The 18,188-nt window shown below is 39.6% G+C and overlaps 1 protein-coding gene across 1 annotated transcript in view; it reads right to left on the bottom strand.

Moving 5' to 3' along the window:
• Positions 1–18,188, bottom strand: part of OVCH1 (ovochymase 1) — a 110,577-nt gene that overhangs the window by 72,897 nt on the left and 19,492 nt on the right. Inside the window, exons 8-12 of the mRNA XM_068971491.1 lie at positions 17,991–18,065; positions 16,391–16,571; positions 9,690–9,762; positions 8,847–9,042; positions 1,837–1,991 (exon numbers count right to left, since the gene is read on the bottom strand). Coding sequence (XP_068827592.1) covers positions 1,837–1,991; positions 8,847–9,042; positions 9,690–9,762; positions 16,391–16,571; positions 17,991–18,065 — 680 coding nt within the window. The remainder of the gene's footprint in view (positions 1–1,836; positions 1,992–8,846; positions 9,043–9,689; positions 9,763–16,390; positions 16,572–17,990; positions 18,066–18,188) is intronic.

The following is an 18,188-nucleotide window of genomic DNA, read 5'->3' as shown; positions in this document are numbered from 1 at the left end:
CAAAGCAAGTTTCTGAAGCTACCCTTTCAGTAAATCAGTACTCTTTGTAAGAGAAAGCTAGCCACACGTGGTCAGAATCTCAACTCCTATTTTCCTTTTCTCATATTGGCTATAAATTTGGTCACACTGCAGCCAAAGTGACAGCTGGATGTAGCTGAAGTAATAATAGGTGCCAAGTGAGATCATGGTATTTGGCTCTCCTCTACATAGATCTATTTCCCTCTCTAGTTCTATTATGATCTCTTGATAGATTAAGGTCTTTCCTTAAAGTTAGATGCCATTAAACATGACAGAGACAGCAGAGCTATTTGTTAATTTTCTTGATTCAAAATAGAAAAACCATCCCTCAAAAAAGGGAGAAAGAACACATTAATTCAGAATCAGAACACTTTTCTATTTGATTTCTGTAACAGTAATATCCTCTAGCAGAGGGTGTGAAACCCTTCTCATACTCCTCAGACCTTCCGGTCAGTATCTGGCTCTGTGCCACAGGGATCCTGCCCTCTTCACCCCACCCACGAGGTAAGCCAGAATATGAGAGGTGCCCCCCTGCAGCCCTCCAGCCATCACTTTGGGGAAGCTGCCTCACTCCTCCAAGGGAGTAAGTGTACTACATGTGTTTATCACTGCAGGATTCAGTTCAGCCCCCCACTGTGGTAGCTGGCTTAACTGCACATCCTAGACTGGCTGCCTCCCCTTCCCTGTACCACCTCCTCACATTCCTACAGCTGATATCTGCACTTCTAAGCAGACCACTACAACTGAATCCTCCTCTTAGGGCTGCCTTCTGGAGAATGCAAATTAGGATAATATACAACATAAAACAGAATTTGTATAGAACTTGACATCACAAAAGGCTTAACTACAATAAATTTATACTCAAAGTTAAGAGGGGACCCCCTTCCTTTTGTTCTCATGTTTTACATGGAAAGACTTCTACCCAGATTTTAGCCCAGTTTTCTCTCTTTAGAGCTGACATCTACTGCTTCATGTTTCCTCGTGGTGGGGGCTGGGGTGTACCATCAAAGAGCTACAACTATTCAAGACTCATTCTTTCTTCCCTCTCTAGCCCAGCATGAAAGGAAATACCAATCTGGAGGTATGTGTCAGCCTTCCTTCAGGCAGCTTCTCTCAAATCCAGCCTAGGAGCTAAAGATAGGGCTACTTCCTGTTGGAAATGCTTCTCAGTTGCATACCTAAGTCACATTTTTCAGTTGGCTCTGTGGATATTAAAGCTGATATTTTGCAATCCTTTTGCACACATCCTGTCTTTTTCTTACTTAATGCTGAACTCTCCAATAGCATGCTTGCCCAACTGACTTGTAAGTCCATCTGTGTAGCGTACCACTGTGGTATCACTGAAATTAAACAACTGCTTTGTGACTTGTTTTCCATTGCATATGAAAACCATTTTTTCAAAGGTTCTCATTTTCCTCATGATTGTTTTATTTTATTCTGTGGTAGAAAACTGTGTGAGTACACAGGAATTTAGTAATAATTTGAAACAATAAAATTCTTATATCACAAGTGGGATACATTAACTGAGAATCCTTATTTGCTCGTTGCCCCTTAACCAAAGCCCTAAGCATATCTGAACACATCTCACCAGCAGGTCAGTTGAGTGGTGTTGCCCTCTCCTACCTTCTCACGGGCTCTTCTACGTACCCACTTGCCCTCTGACTGATGCCTGCTTCTGTCTGGCTTTTGAATAGGGGTGTGGTGTGATGCTGCGGGCACACTTGTCTATGACTTTGAGAGTGGATTCTTCTTGTCTGTGGAGAATCTCCAGCAGATAACAACTTCCTGTCTTCCTTGGCAAAATCGGGATCCTCTCACCTGGCCCACATCTTTCCCTCCAGATGCTGCAGAGCCGGCACAGATCATCTTCTCTGAGATTCCTCCTGGATGGGCTGAATAGTAAGTGCGTTCGCAGACCTCTCTTTCTAACACAGGCACTTGAATCTGCTGTAAGCGACTTGCTAGACCACCATCTAAAAAGTAGATTGAGAAAGAGCTTGATTGTGAAGTAAACAACAGGTGATGTTAAAGAAATATATTTAAGTTCAAGCTTTCTCTACACCATCATTTGGTTTTGCCTAAGTTGATGCAGAATTTTGAATCCAAACACAGTGTCTTCTGCAGAATATCTATTTCCAGATGCAGCATCTTGGGGAAGAAAATCCATCGGCAAGAGAACAAGACCAAAGGCACTTTTTTTACTAGTTTAATTCTGATTTAAATCTTGGTGTTTCAAAGATTGCTACATGTAAGAATTCAGAAAGAGAAATTCAGTAATATATGGCTTGGTGTTAGATAATCCATATTATAAATACGTATGACTATATACTTATACATGTACAGTTGACCCGTGAACAACACCGGTTTGAGCTGTACAGGTCCACTTATACTTGGATATGTTTTCAATAGCAGATACAGAAGTACTACATAGCTTGTGGTTGGATGAACCCATGGATGCAGGATTGCAGATATGGAAGGCTGACTATAAATGATACTTGAATTAACCTCCACATTGTTCAAAGGTCAACTGTAAATATTTTATGTAAATATAACTATACAATATATAGTTTTATATATATATATAGTAAATATAACTATATAATAATACATTTATAGGACCTCCTAATATAAACCAAAATCATGTTTCTCTTTTTCCTTTATTATCACTGGGGCCTAACTCCAACTCCAATTTAAGATGACTTTGATGATGAATACTAAAGACTTTCTTCCCTGGCCTGACCCTCAGGCAGGCCTATGTTAACATGTGTTCTGCATGACTTATTCTATCACTTTAGATTTATGACTCATTTTAAAAAGCTAAGTTTGGTATTTGATAGTTCTGTAACTTTCTGGAAACAATTTTTTTTTAAAAAAAGGGTTCATGTATACATATGGGGCTTCCTTGGTGGCTCAGCAGTAAAAATCCTCTTGCTGGCAACCCACTCCAGTATTCTTGCCTGGGAAATCTCACGGACAGAGGACTCTGGAGGGCTACAGTTATGGGATCACAAAGAGTAGGGTAAAACTTAGTGATTAAACAACAACAAATATGTATACATATAGCTGATTCACTTCCCAGTACAGCAGAAACTAAAAAAACATTGTAAGGCAACTATACTCCAATAAACATTTTTTAAAATTATATTAATTAAAAATTAATTTACATTTAGTGGTTTAGATGGTAAAGAATCTGCCTGCAAGGCAGGAGACCTGGTTTCAATCCTTGGGTCTGGAAAATCCCCTGGAGAAGGGAATGGCTACCTACTCCAGTATTACTACCTGGAGAATTTCATGGACAGCATGGACAGAGGAGCCTGGCGGGCCATATAGTCCATGGGGTTGCAAACAGTTGGACATGACTGCATAACTAACACAAGATGTACAATATTTATGCTTTTCACGCCAAGCTATTAATACTCACAACATTGTGAGGTGGGCTGTCACACTGATTTCACACCTGAAAAAGCCAGAACTCTGAAGATTTGATCTTTTAGCAACTATGGGACAGAACTAAGAACTAGCCCGGGTCTGACTCTTATATCTTACTTTTTTAATTCAATAACCTAATACAAAAATAAATTAATATATTTAAAATCCTCTTTTCAGAGATGACCCCTAAAAGTGCTGTTTATTATCACATCTCAAATTGGAGAACTTGTTATCTCTCTGAGACTGAAAGACTGAAGTCACCTTTTGTAAAACTTTAACTATCTCTATCACCTGGTGGTCACAGAGTTGGTGAAGGCTGAAGGAATTAGGGAACAGGCACATTTACTCAAGGGCATTGAAGCCAGCCTGTCCATAAAAAGTTAGTTTCCTCTATGCGAGGTAGATATTGACCCCGGGGGAGAGAGCAGTAAATTAGGCAGAGATCTGCCTCCAAGAGGCTCCCGCTATAAGGGGTGAGATATAGAAAACGAGTCTGTAAAATAATGTCAAGTCCCTTTATGTGCAAGGAGATGATAAAATCAGGCAATGAAGAGAGTGGAGAAGGACAGTCCTGCTGCAAGAAAGCGGTCTGAGAAGATTTGAGTTAGGATGGAGTGACGAGAAGAGGCTGTGAGAAGACTGAAATAGGATTGCTCTGAGGCCCAGGAAACAAAGTACAGAGCTTGAGAGGGAAAGAAGACACGGTGCCTGAAGGTCAGCCAGCAACGGGACAAAGGAGGGACGGATGCTGGAGAGGTTCGGGAGGCCCCATGCAGATTCTTCAGTGCTGGGCTAGAAGATCAGATTCATTCTTTTTTTTCTCAACGAAAAATTATTATTATTATTACCCAAAAGTAAATATTTCGGCAACATTCTTAACATTCAGTTTGGGATGGAAATTGTTTCTAAATGTAACAAAAAGCCATTCAAGGTTTATCAGCTGAGCCACACTGATTTAAATTCCCTTTTGATATTTATTAGCCATGGAATCTTGGCAAATGACTTAACTTTCAGGTCCATAACTCCCTCATTTGCAAAACAGGAGGATAAAATCTCCTCATATGGCAGTTGTAAAGATTTTAGAAAAATGCAGTTTGGCTTCAGGTACCACAGTAAACTGAAAAGATGAATGCTATACAGGGTCAAAGATTAATTCCCCTCTCTGTCAAGCTCACAGACTTTGCCACTGTTTTGTTTGAAGTATATTTAACTTCCTTTTCATGAATCACAACTTTGTTGAGCTTGGGCAAATGGCAACCCACTCCACTACTGTTGCCTAGAGAACCCCATGGACAGTATGAAGAGGCAAAAAGATATGACACTGGAAGATAAGCCCCCCAGGTTGGTAGGTGTCCAATATGCTACCGGGGAAGAGCCAAGAACAATCACTATTAGCTCCAGAAAGAACAAAGCGCCTGGGCTAAAGCGGAAACAACTCTCAGTTGTGGATGTGTCTGGTGGTGAAAGTAAAGTCCGATGCTGTAAAGAATATTGCACAGGAATCTGAAATGTTAGGTTAATGAATCAGGGTATGCTGAATGTGGTCTAGCAGGAGATGGCAAGATTGAACATTAATATCCTAGGAATTAGTGAAGTAAAATGGAAGGGAATGGGAAAATTTAATTCAGATGACCATTATATCTAGTAGTGTGGACAAGAATCCCTTAGAAGAAATGAAGTAGCCTTCACAATCCACAGAAGCATCACAAATGTAGGGTTTGGGTACAATCCCCAAATGATAGAATGCTCTTGGTTAATTTCCAAAGCAAACCATTTAACATCACAGTAATCTAAGACTATGCCCAACCACTGATGCTGAAGAAATTGAAGTTGACCTATGAAGTTCTGTGAAGACCTACAAGACCTTCTAGAACCAACACCAAAAAAAATGTTCTTTTCATCGTAGGGGATTAGAATGCAGAAGTAGGAAGACAAGAGATACCTGGAATGACAGGCAAGTGTGGCCTTGGAGTACAAAATGAAAAAGGACAAAGGCTAACAGAATTTTGTCAAGGGAACATGCTGGTCATAGAAACACCCTTTTCCAACAACCCAAGAGACAACTCTACACATGGATATCACCAGACGGTCAATACTGAAATCAGATTGATTATATTCTTTGCAGCTGAAGATAGAGAAGCTCTACAGTCAGCAAAAACAAGATCTGGAGCTGACTGTGGCTCAGATTATCAGCTCCTTATTGCAAAATTCAGGCTCCAACTGAAAAAAGTAGGGTAAACCACTAGGCCATTCATGTATGACCTAAATAAAATCTCTTCTGATTATACTGTGGAGGGGATAAATAGATTCAAGGGACTAGATCTGGTAGGCAGAGAGCATAAATAATTATGGATGGAGGTTCATAGCATTGTAGAGGAGGCAGTGACCAAAACCATCCCCTCAAAAAAGAAATACAAAAAGGCAAAGTGGTTGTCTCAGGAGGCTTTACAAATTTTTAAGGAAAGAAGATAAGTGAAGGGCAAGAGAGAAAGGGAAAAATATATACTGAACTGAAAGCAGAGTTCTAGAGAATAGCAATGAGGGATAAAAAGGCCTTCTTAAATGAACAATGAAAAGAATTAGAGGAAAACAACAGAATGGGAAAGACTAGAGATTTCTTCAAGAAAATTGGAGATATTGAGGGAACACTTTATGCAAGGATGGGCATAATAAAGGTCAGAAACAGTAAGGACCTAACAGAAGCAGAAGAGATCAAGAAGATGTGCAAGAATACATAGAAGAACTATGCAAAAAAAGGTCTTAATGACCCAGATAACCATGATGGTGTGGTCACTCACTACATAACTCACCACATATGGACATACGGAAGTGTGAAGTCAAGTGGGCCTTAGAAGCATTTCTACAAAAAAACCAAACCGAACCAAAACAAAAACTAGTGGAGGTGACAGAATTCCAGCTAAGCTATTTCAAATCCTAAAAGATGATGCTGTTAAAGTGTTGTACTCAATATGTCAGCAAATTTGGAAAACTCAGGAGTGGCCACAAGACTGGAAAATGTCAGTTTTTATTTCAATTCCAATGAAGGGCAATGCCAAAGAATGTTCAAACTATTGTACAGTTGCGCTCATTTCACATGCTAGCAAGGTTATGCTCAAGATCCTTCTAACTAGGCTTCAGTAGCATGTGAACTGAAAACTTCCAGGTGTACAAGCTGGGTTTCAAAGAGGCAGAGGAACCAGAGATCAAATTGCCAACATTCGTTGGATCATAAAGACAGCAAGGGAATTCCAGAAAAACATCTACTTCTGCTTCACTGACTATGCTAAAAGGCCTTTGACTGTGTGGATCACAGCAAACTGTATATCTTAAAGAGATGGGAATACCAAACCACCTTACCTATCACCTGAGAGACCTGTATGCAGGACGAGAAGCAATAGTTAGAACCAGACATGGAACAACTGCTGCTGCTGCTGCTGCTGCTGCTAAGTCGCTTCAGTCGTGTCCGACTCTGTACGACCCCATAGACGGCAGCCCACTGGTTTGAAATTGTGTAAGGAGTATGACAAGACCATATATTGTTACCTTGCTTATTTAACTTCTATGCAGAGTACATCATGGGAGATGCCAGGCTGGCTGAATCACAAGCTGGAATCAAGACTGCTGGGAGAAATATCAACAATCTCTGATATACAGATGACACCACTTTAATGGCAGAAAGTGATAAGGAACTAAAGAGCCTCTTGATGAGGGTGAAAAAGAAGAGTGAAAAAGCTGGCTTAAAAATCAACATTCAAGAAAACTAAGATCACGGCATCTGGTCGCATCACTTCATGGTAAATAGATGGGGAAAACCTGGAAACAGTAGGAGATTTTATTTTCTTGGGCTCCAAAATCACTGCAGACAGTGACTGCAGCCATGAAATGAAAAGACTTATTCCTTGGAAGAAAAGTTATAACAAATTTAGACAGCATAATAAAAAGTGGAGACATGACTTTGCTGACAACGTTCCATCTAGTCAAAGCTATGGTTTTTCCAGTAGTCATGTATGGATGTGAGAGTTGGACCATAAAGAAGGCTGAACAGAGAAGAACTGATGCTTTCAAACTGTGATGCTGGAGAAGACTTTTGAGAGTCCCTTGGACTGCAAAGAGATCAAACTAGTCAATCCTAAAGGAAATCAACCTTGAATATTCTTTGGAAGGACTGATGCTGAAGCTTAAGCTCCGATACTTTGGCCACCTGATACGAAGAGCTGGCTCATTGGAAAAGACCCTGATACTGGGAGAGATTGAAAGCAAAAGGAGAAGGAGCATACGGAAGATGAGATGGTTAGAGAGCATTACTGACTCAGTGGATATGAATTTGAGTAAAGTCCAAGAGATAGTGGAGGACAGAAGAGCCTGGTGTGCCGCATTCCATGTGGGTGCAAAGAGTCAGAAATAACTTAGCAACTGAACAATAGCAACAATATTTAATTTACATAGTTGTGTTAGCTTCTGCTATCTAGCAAAGTGATTCAGTTTTACGTATACACACACACACATATATACTTTTTCAGATTCTTTTCCATTGCAGATTATTATAAGATATTGAATATAGTTCCCTATGCTATACAGTAGGACATTGTTGTTTATCTATTTTATATATAGTAGTATGTACATGTTAATCCCAAACTCCTAATTTATCCCTCTCTTCCCCTTACCTCTTTGGTAACCATAAATTTGTCTTCTGCATCTACAAGCTTACAGAGTTTAAATGACATATAGACAGAAGGAAAATATAAGAGAAAATAACTTTATACAGTGCAAAGAAGCAGGAAAACAACATCAACTCATTCAGGTCTTTTGATATTTCATTATGGCTTTAAGAACTATAGAATCAGCCCAGGCCTCATCAGATTCCAGTCCGCAAGCCAATTCCATGTCAGCCCCTACTACCAGCTCCCAATACCAACTCTGAGTCTATTTATTACAATCCATGAATTAATTATGGTTTGTACATTTTTAAATGGTTGAAAAGATAATCCAGAAAAAGAATAACATTTTATGATAAGATTATTGCATAAAATTTCAATTTCATGGAGAAATTCCATTGGAACACAGCCACATCCATTCTGTAACATATTGTCTAAGGCTGCTTTGTGGTACAACAGCAGATTTGAATAGCTGTGACAGAGACCATATGGCCTACAAGGGAGAAGATACTTCTATTTGTCCTTTCACAGATCTAGCCTACGTATGATTAAAGCATCCTGATGGAAAAATTATAAAATAGCTCATTCTCTACTCTGATGTACTATTACAGTTAAATTAAACCATGGTTCCTATCTTTCAGAAGGAAGAAGGGCTAAAGCAGATACCGTTTGTTATCGTTTCCATGACATATTCTCAAAACTGTCAATCAGTAGTGATGTTTAATGCAAAAGTAAAAGGTTTACCTTTACTAACACTTCCCCAGCCAGTCACAACACAAATCTCAGAAGAAAACAGAGGCTCCAAACTGTGTGGAAGACATACTGGCCTCACCACTGAGTTGAATTCTAGGGCAGAGCTCAGTTGTATCAGGGCGATGTCAGAGTCATAGCTCAGTGTGTCGAAGTCCTCATGCATCACGATGTGTTTTGCCCTTCTCACCTGCATCATGAGCACGCAAGAAATTACAAGGCAGAGTCAATGATTCAAACAACGTCCTTGTATACTGGTCCAAAATAATCCTAAATCTCTGCATTTCCACATGTCACCCAATGAAGGTGACTTTGTACTAAATTTAAAAAGGGAATCTTTGTTAATAATTTGTAGGAATCCATGAAGCACTTTCTGAGGAATGGTGTTCCTGGAAAAATTAGACTCTGTGGACCTGTGTACATGGACCTCAGTTTGGACTTCCTGACTCACTTCCCCTAATTCTCAGGTTAAATGTGATCTCAAATTCTATCTTTAAATGTTGGTATAAATGATAAGTGTAAGAGGGCATTAGGAGATTAATAACTAATCTTATGTTTTAGATAAATGTGTTCTCTGAAAGTGAAAGTCGCTCAGTCATGTTTGACTCTTTGCGACCTCATGGACTATACAGTCCATGGAATTCTCCAGGCCTGAATACAGGAGTGGGTAGCCTTTCCCATCTCCAGGCCATCTTCCCAATCCAGGGATTGAACCCAGGTCTCCTGAATTGCAGGCGGATTCCTTACCAGCTGAGCCACAAGGGGACGCCCAAATGTATTCCCTGGCATGTGACAATTTAGAGAATAGGCAGAATGACCTTTAAAAACATTTCTTACCTGCTCAGTTGATTCCTTCAAGGTTCTATCATGGTCTCCAGCAACAATGGTCCAGAAGAGTGGATTATTTTTCCTGGAGGAAGAACAACAAAAGTTTGACATGAAAACACATTTTTCACCATTTGGTCTAACACTATCTGGCCCTACCAACATCCACTGTTCAGTCCAGCCGGGATCCAGCCACTACCTTGTCTGGAATCTTTGTGCAATTAGGGAACCTGAACCATGCCTTCTGATCTATCTGAGGACAAGGTCCTAGTTGTCTATCTTGCCCTCTTCTTTTGTCCATAAAATGTTTTTGGAGCATTTATCAAATATCACCAGTTTATTTTTAAGTTGAGGAGGAAAAAAACCTAGAGCTTATTTTAAGTTCATAGTGACATTAGGAATACATGAAGAAAATTACATTTCTAATGAGGTCTATGCTTTACTGTTAAAAATATTCAAATACTATATTATAAGAATATATCTTTAAAATTATCTTTTATAAAAGAATCAGAATTTATGAAGTGAAGGCTAATTTATCAATTCCTAAATAGGTAAAATTCACATCTGATATCAGAGATTAGGACACTGACTCCTTTTCAAGGGGAGAAGGCATAAGGGGGACCCCTAGGTATTGGCACCATTTCCTTTCTTGGTCTGGGTGCTAGTTACATGGTTGTTTGCTTTGTATAAATTCCTCTAACTATGCTAATGTTTTGTACACATTTAATAAACTTCAAAAAAGGTTTAAGAATTTGATCCATTAATTTGCCACATCAAGATCTCCAGCTGAAAAAATATCCAAGGAAAGAGTCCCTCAATTGCCACAAATATACTGGCAGTGATTCTTCATTTTTCAAAACTGTTTCTTCAGTAAAAATAAAGTTATGGGAAGTATTTTTTCAATACACTTAGTCAAAGAAGTTTCTTAATACAGGTAGGCATCTTCTCTCTAATCATAACCATGCTCATTTCAGTTCCTTGCATGATGAGTCTGACTCACTGATGTGTTTCAGTGTGCCTTTATTAAGGGAGCCGACTCAAGTAAAGTGCCTGGCAAGTATACGGGAGATAATAATGAGTCCATAGTGGTAGCCATTATCATCGTTATTATCTGTCATGCACTCTAATGGAAGGATCAACTTTATTTTCAAAGTCACTCTCTAAATCATTACTCGGTAGTAAAGAAACTTATTTCTTAAAGCTGTTACCATGGCTGCTGCCCTAGAATCATACTCCTGCCCCTCCCTTGGATGGAAACCAACTGTTCTTATCTATGTTTTGGAAGGAAGCTGCAAACAGAAAAACAAGAACTGGTTAACCCTAGAAAGGGCTTCTCTGGTGGCTCAGTGGTAAATGATCCACCTGTTGGTAGATGGAACTTGGTTTCCATCCATAGTCCAAGAAGATCTCACATGCTGTGGAGCAACTAAGCCCAAGTGCCACAACTATGGAGCCTGCGCTCTAGAGCCTGGGAGCCACAGCTACTGAAGCCTGAGAGCCCTATAGCCTGAGCTTGGCAACAAGAGAAGCCTCCGCAATGAGGAATCCGCATACTGCAATGAAAAGTAACTCCTGCTTGCCACAACTAGAGAAAAGCCCACATAGCAAGGAAGATACAGCGTAACCAAAAACACATGGATAAAGAAAGAAATGCGTGCAGGTGGGCTAAGTCGCTTCAGTGATGTCTGACTCTTGTGACCCCATGGACTATACCCTGCCAGACTCTTCTGTCCATGGGATTCTCCAGGCAAGAATACTGGAGTGGGTAACTATGCCTTCCTTCAGGGGATCTTCCCAACCCAAGGATGGAACCCACACATCTCACATCTCTTACATCTCCTGCATTGGTAAGTGGGTTCTTTAACACTAGCACCACCTGAGAACCCCAAATAAATAAATATTTTAAAAGACAGCTTCTAAGAAAATAAAGAAGGTGGCTGAAACTGGAAAAAAACCCACTGATTCAGGTTTGAGACAGATTCCAATGTACAGGTGCAAAGTGAGTTTATTCCCCTAAATTAAGTTTATTTTTTAAACTTTTTATTTTATATCAGAGTATAGTCGATAAACTGTGTTGCGAGAGTTTCAGGTGGACAGCAAAGTGACTCAGATACACATGCATCCAGTCATTCTCCTCCAAACTCCCCTCCTATCCAGGCTGCCACATAACATTGAGAAGAGTTCCCTGTGCTGTACATTAGGACCTAAAATCCCGCATGAGCGTGAAGAAGAGTGTGGAGTCAACAAAAGGAGAACATGCCAGGTTTTCCCTAAAAATAGAACAACAGTACCCAGCAACTTGTTAGAAATACAGATTCTCTGGCTCCACACCAGACTTTAAGTCAGAAACCTTCCAGAAAATTTTGGTATTTGCTAGGGCTAATACTAAGGGTAACCAGTGCTAGAGATGGTAGCATATGGGATGTAGTCCAATGTTGCTGTCAGCTGTCCTTATTACGTTTTGTAGCAATGTCAGCCAGCCTGGCACGTGGTGACCTTTAGCAAAAATGATGTCTATCTCAGCTCCCAGATTTTGTACATTTCCCCAAATGGCTCATTCCATGCAGTAAACTGGCCTTCCCAATGGATTTGGGTACTCCCTTTCAATGGAGGCTGGAGCCCTGGATGTCCATAAGATTGATAAGGATGAGACAAGGAGAAGCAAGTTCTTGAAGGAATCAGCTGAAGGATGCTCAATGGCAAGGCATGAGTGAACATACTAATTCTTTACACTAGCATCCCAAAGCTTCTGGGTAAAGATATACACAGTTCCAACTTCAAAAAAGATATTTCTCTGGTCAAGTAAATTAGACAACTATAAAAGTTAAAGAAAAAATGAGGTAACCTTTTCCACATCAATATAAGGCACGTTTTGTGTAAAAATTATAAAACATGACATAAAATATTTATGTATAAACATTAATGTAAAATCAGATAATTAAAACATTCTGAATGTTGATTACTTCTAGAGAGGAGGAATGGATTAGAGAAATGGAGGAGGTAGTTTAGATTTTACTTGATAACTTTATTTGAACTGCCTTTTTAAAAACAAGCAATACTACTACTTTAGCAAAATTTTACAAAGAAAACAAGAAGGGTCACTAAAATTACATACAAATCTTTTTGTGGTTAACTTAAATGGTTCGCAAACATTTATAGCTGACTGTGTTTATTAATCTCAGTTGACTCATCAAGTTGAATATTTCACCTTGTAAAGAATGGTTTGGTGTGGTCTATATCTTGCTGCAAGGAATCATAGTTTATGACATAAATTCAAGAATAAACTATTTGACAAGGGAGTCTGACAAAGCTTCTTCTGCGCCTCTGGCATCAGTACTAATAGCTGGTTTCTCCAATACTTTAATTTTCATCAATTAGTCAGCTGTGATTGAGGCTTTTCCATGGTACATAAAAATCCATTTTGATAGAATTCTTATAAAATGAATTTCTTCAAGTGCCAGGGGGTGCTAGAATGACCCATGTGGTTGAGCTGGAAATATCTGTGTGATCTCATGTTTACCTTAATATAGGTACAGACAGAAAAATAGGTTTATGTAAGTGAGTTAGTATGCCTACTTACATTTTCTAGCTCTGTTAGCTAAGAGGGGCTATAAGCAATAACAACACCCTGGTAGCAACTGGAATGCTCAGCACCCAGATTTTAACTTCTCATGTGGCTTATGGGAGAAATGGCTGCTTCTAAGACTGAGAGGGGGTACATAAGATGAATTTGGAGCATCTTTGTCCCGAAAGGATGGTGGCATATCAAAAAGACAAGAACTCACAGTGGTCAAAACTGGAATACTCACCCTGAAAGAATGCATAGGGATCAAAGCTGGAGCAATTCAAGCAACAAAATAAATATGTAGTATTTACAAAAAAATAAATGTCCTCCAGCCCATATTGGTTTAATACACAATTTAATATGTAAAAGGAAAGTGAAAGTTGCTCAGTAGTGTCTGACTCTTTGCAACCCCATAGACTATCTATTCCATGGAACTCTCCAGGCCAGAATACTGGAGTGGGTAGCCTTTCCCTTCTCCAGGGGAACTTCCCAACCCAGGGATCACACCCAGGGTCCCCAAATGCAGGTGGATTCTTTACCAGCTGAGCCACCAGGGAAGCCCAAGAATACTGGAGTGGGTAGCCTGTCCCTTCTCCAGCAGATCTTCCCGACCCAGAAATCAAACTGGGGTCTCCTGCAATGCAGGCGGATTTTTTTTTTACCAACTGAGCTACTAGGGAAGCCCCAACAAAAGTAAGAGAAGAGGCAAATCTCCCGTATAGAATAACTTTAATTTATGCAGAAAACTCTGCACTCAAGATGATAGAGCTTAATGCCCAACTGCTTGAGTGTGGGCTACCCTTAGCCACTTGCTTGCAAAGAATAGGTAAGAATGGGAGGAAGATGGAACTTAACAGTGGAGACACTTGGCAAATACCAGGTTAACATCATCAGTGAGAAATCATGCTGGTAGCATGTACCCTTCAAATGATGTGATGAAATGGACATGTCATGGACATGTTACCTCTGTGGATTTCCTGTGGAGTCCCAGAAAAACCATGAGAAAAATATCTGATGAACTCAAACTGAGGTACCTTGTACAAAATACCAGATGAGTAACTCCTAAATACCGTCAAGACCATTAAAAACAAGGTCTGTGAGACTCAGAGCCAAGAGGAGCCTAAGGAAACAGGACAAGTAAATGTAACTTGGTGTTCCAAATGGCAGAGGGAACGACTACACAGACCTAGAGACAGGAACAAGCATAGCATGTTTGAGAAGAGGGGTGGGCTCATGGGGGACAAGCAAGAAAGGGTCAAGATGGACTCATGGACAGGGCATGGTTCTGGACTTTGACTGTACATTGGAATCATTTGGGGAGTATATATTTATTTTGGGCTTCTCTGGTGGCTCAGAGGGTAAAGCGTCTGCCTGCAAAGCAGGAGACCTGAGTTCGATCCCTGGATCAGGAAGATCCCCTGGAGAAGGAAATGGCAACCCACTCCAGTACTCTTGCCTGAAAAATCCCATGGACAGAGAAGCCTGGTAGACTACAGTCCATGGAATCGCAAAGAGTCGGACACAACTGAGCAACAATTTACTATTTGCTATAGTTGATTTACAGTGTTAATTTCTGATGTACAGCAAGTTGATTCAGTTATACATATACATGTATTTTAAAAAATATTCCTTTCCACTATGATTTATCATAGGATACTGATTATATATATATATATATATATATATATATATATATATATATATAACAGAGAATACAGTTCTCTATACAGTAGGATCTTGTTAGTCCTGGGGTGTATATAAATATACAGTGTCCAGAACCTTCTTACAAGTGATTAACTGAATTAGTCTGGATTGAAAATGAATTAATTATAGTTATACACATCCACATGATAATCCATATGATATGCTATAAAGATAAAAGCAAATCACAGAGGAATATAAACTGTAATTGTTTTACATTAATACAGGGAAAACAAGGCAACATACTGGTTTTAGGAATTCATAGATGTTAAAACCACTCCTCAAAAAGCAAAGAAATTGTAAATGAAAAATTTAGCATAATGTTTACTTCTCTGGGAGGGGCACTGAGAGGGCTTGATAATGTAAAGATCCTTCTTACACTAAATAGTAGGACCACTCTTTAGACTACATGTTTATATTTTGTATATTTCTTCACATCATGGCATAGTTTACAATTTAAAAACGTTTAAAGTTCAGAGATCAAGGTGGTGAATTATCCTACTGTGTTCTCCACTGTCGTGATCCCACTTTAAGAGGAATGACATTAAACCAATGCAGGGTATAGAGCACTCCATGATGAGGGCTGTGGAGTTACCAATACTAGAACAGCAAGCATTCAGCCTAAAGATTAAGTTAAGGGCAATGTGAGAGGGATCTTCAAGTCTAGGAAGGATGCTAACATGAAAGTAGAAAGAGATTTGAGTTCTTGTTTTCTGGAACTGCAGTAAACTTAGATTAATAAATTATTGCTATAGAGAAGCAGACTTGGGCTCAACATAACAATCAAAGATGCCTTAAATGGGATGAACAATTTCAAGATTTGATTTGCTTTTCTTCACTGACCTTGTTTAAAAAGAGGCTAGATGGACATGGGTCAGAAACACTGAAAGGAAGATTCATGCTTTTGAATCAGTCTGCATGGTTTTAGGAGTTACACAATTATATTTATGTCCTAAGTATGCTACAAAAAAGGTTTCCCTGGTAACTCAGTGGTAAAGAAGTCACCTGCCAATGCAGGTTCAAGGCCTGGGCCTGGAAGATACCCTGGAGAAGGAAATGGCAACCCACTCTAGCATTTTTGTCTGGGAAATCCCTTGGACAGAGGAACCTGGCAGGCTATAGTCCATGAGGTCTCAAAAGAGTCAGACACGACTTAGTGACTAAAACAACAAACAACATGATTATTGTTCAGTTAACAAGTCAGGCTCCTAGGTCCTTCACTATCTCCCAGAGTTTGCTCAAATTCATGTCTATTGAGTTGGTGATGCTACCTAACCATCTCATTCCCTCCTGCCCCCTTCTCCATTTGCCTTCAGTCTTTCCCAGCATCAAGGTCTTTTCCGGTGAGTTGGCTCTTCATATCAGCTGGGCAAGGAATTGGAGTTTCAGCTTTAGCAAGCAACATGGTACATGAATACATTAATAAAATACCATCAGCCTCACTCACGATTGCACACAATGCGCTGCAGTCAGAATCCAGATCGAGTTGATGATGGCACCTCCACAATGGTGATTGCCGAGAAACCTCAAACCCACCTGCCATGGCCAACAGTGGGGGCAGGCTTCTGCTCCTCCTGCAATTCTTCTAGAAAGCCACTGGGGACTAAACGGAGGGATGCCACAGACACCTACAGCAAAGGAGATCAAACCAATGACCCATTCAACTGAAATAACTAAGAACACACCCCTCCCCAGTATGTCTTGCCATAGTCAACAGTGGAAATTGGAGAAGGAAATGGCAGCCCACTCCAGTACTCTTGCCTACAAAATTCCATGGATGGAGGAGCCTGGTGGGCTACAGTCCATGGGGTCACAAAGAGCCGGACACAACTGAGTGACTTCACAACAACTTCACAACTAGTCAACAGTAGCAATTCCCAAACACCAGACGAGTTTCAAGAACATGCAGATTCCTAAGACCCATCTCTGAAGAATCTGATTTTAAAAGCTTGCCTAGGTGACTCTGCTAACCAGTCAGGTTTTATAGGTACTGGCCTACAGAGTTATGGGCTTCCCTAGTGGCTCAGTGGTAAAGAATCCACCTGCCAATGCAGGAAGATCCCCTGGAGAAGGAAATGGAAACCCATTCCAGTATTCCATGGAAAACCCATGGAGAGAGGAGCCTGGTGGGCTACAGTCCATGGGGTTGCAAAGAGTCAGACATGACTTAGTAACAGAACAACAATAACTACAGAATTGTATTTATTCATTCATTTAACAAATACTTAATTAGTACTTGGTGTTATCAGGCACTGCTCTAGACATTGGTGATGTATCAGTGAATAGAACAAAAATCCTGGCTCTCATGGAACTTACATTCTAGTAGGAAAATTCAGTTTGTTAGCAAAGGGTATGAAGTTCTTTGTTATATGTTCTTATTTTATGTCTCTTTCTCATTGTTTGAAACCATTTACCAATCCCCAGACATGCCAAATTTGCTTAGACATCCAAATGCCGTTCTCTTGTCTAGAATACTGCTGTGACTCAGATCAAATACTGTCTTCCCCACGAAGCCTTCTCTGACTCCCCTTCAAGAAGCAGACATCTTTCCTTCTTTACAGCTCCTTGTGCAACTTTCTATTACAAATCATCAACTATAATATATATAACACATGCATACAGAGCAATGAAAGATCATAATATTTAACATAACACTTAAGGTTATAATGAAATTAAAAATTAGAAGTGTGTTTAAAAAACAAACCCCCAAAACTTTGCTTTCTCCTTTTGCCCATAAATGCAAAATCATATTACAGAATCTGGAAAGATATTTTAAATATGAAATTTGCATATGAATAGATGAAGAAAACAGATTGCTCTCTGTACCTCTTTCTTCCTATCTTAAAGCTTAATTCTTTCTTCCCTCTATTTATGGAGCCCATGCAAAAACCCAAACAGAATTCTAAAAATTTCATGAGCCTAAATATAAAACCCATTCTTCCTCACTGCAAAGTATTATCAATGTAAGATGAGGCTTTTGAAAATAGATATCTAGTTAAAGAAGAAAGAAGATTAAATAGATCATAATCACATGGCTATCAACTCACCATCTGGAATAACTTTTGCAGAAGATATAGGATTGGTTTTGGGAAATGATGTTGATCCAATTTTGTTTAAAGAGTCTGTAGAGAAAAAATATAATTGAAAGTATTTACAGTAGCCTAAACTAGCTGAGTCACTTGCTTATGCTGGTCAATCATAAAACCACTCTTAAGTTGATCTTTCAAATGCTAAATGCCAGATGC

Source organism: Capricornis sumatraensis, chromosome 4 (genome assembly GCF_032405125.1).
Source record: "Capricornis sumatraensis isolate serow.1 chromosome 4, serow.2, whole genome shotgun sequence".
NCBI classification, from domain to species: Eukaryota; Metazoa; Chordata; class Mammalia; order Artiodactyla; family Bovidae; genus Capricornis; species Capricornis sumatraensis.
The sequence above is the reverse complement of the archived record's forward strand: the minus strand, read 5'-3'. Positions and strand labels throughout refer to the sequence as shown.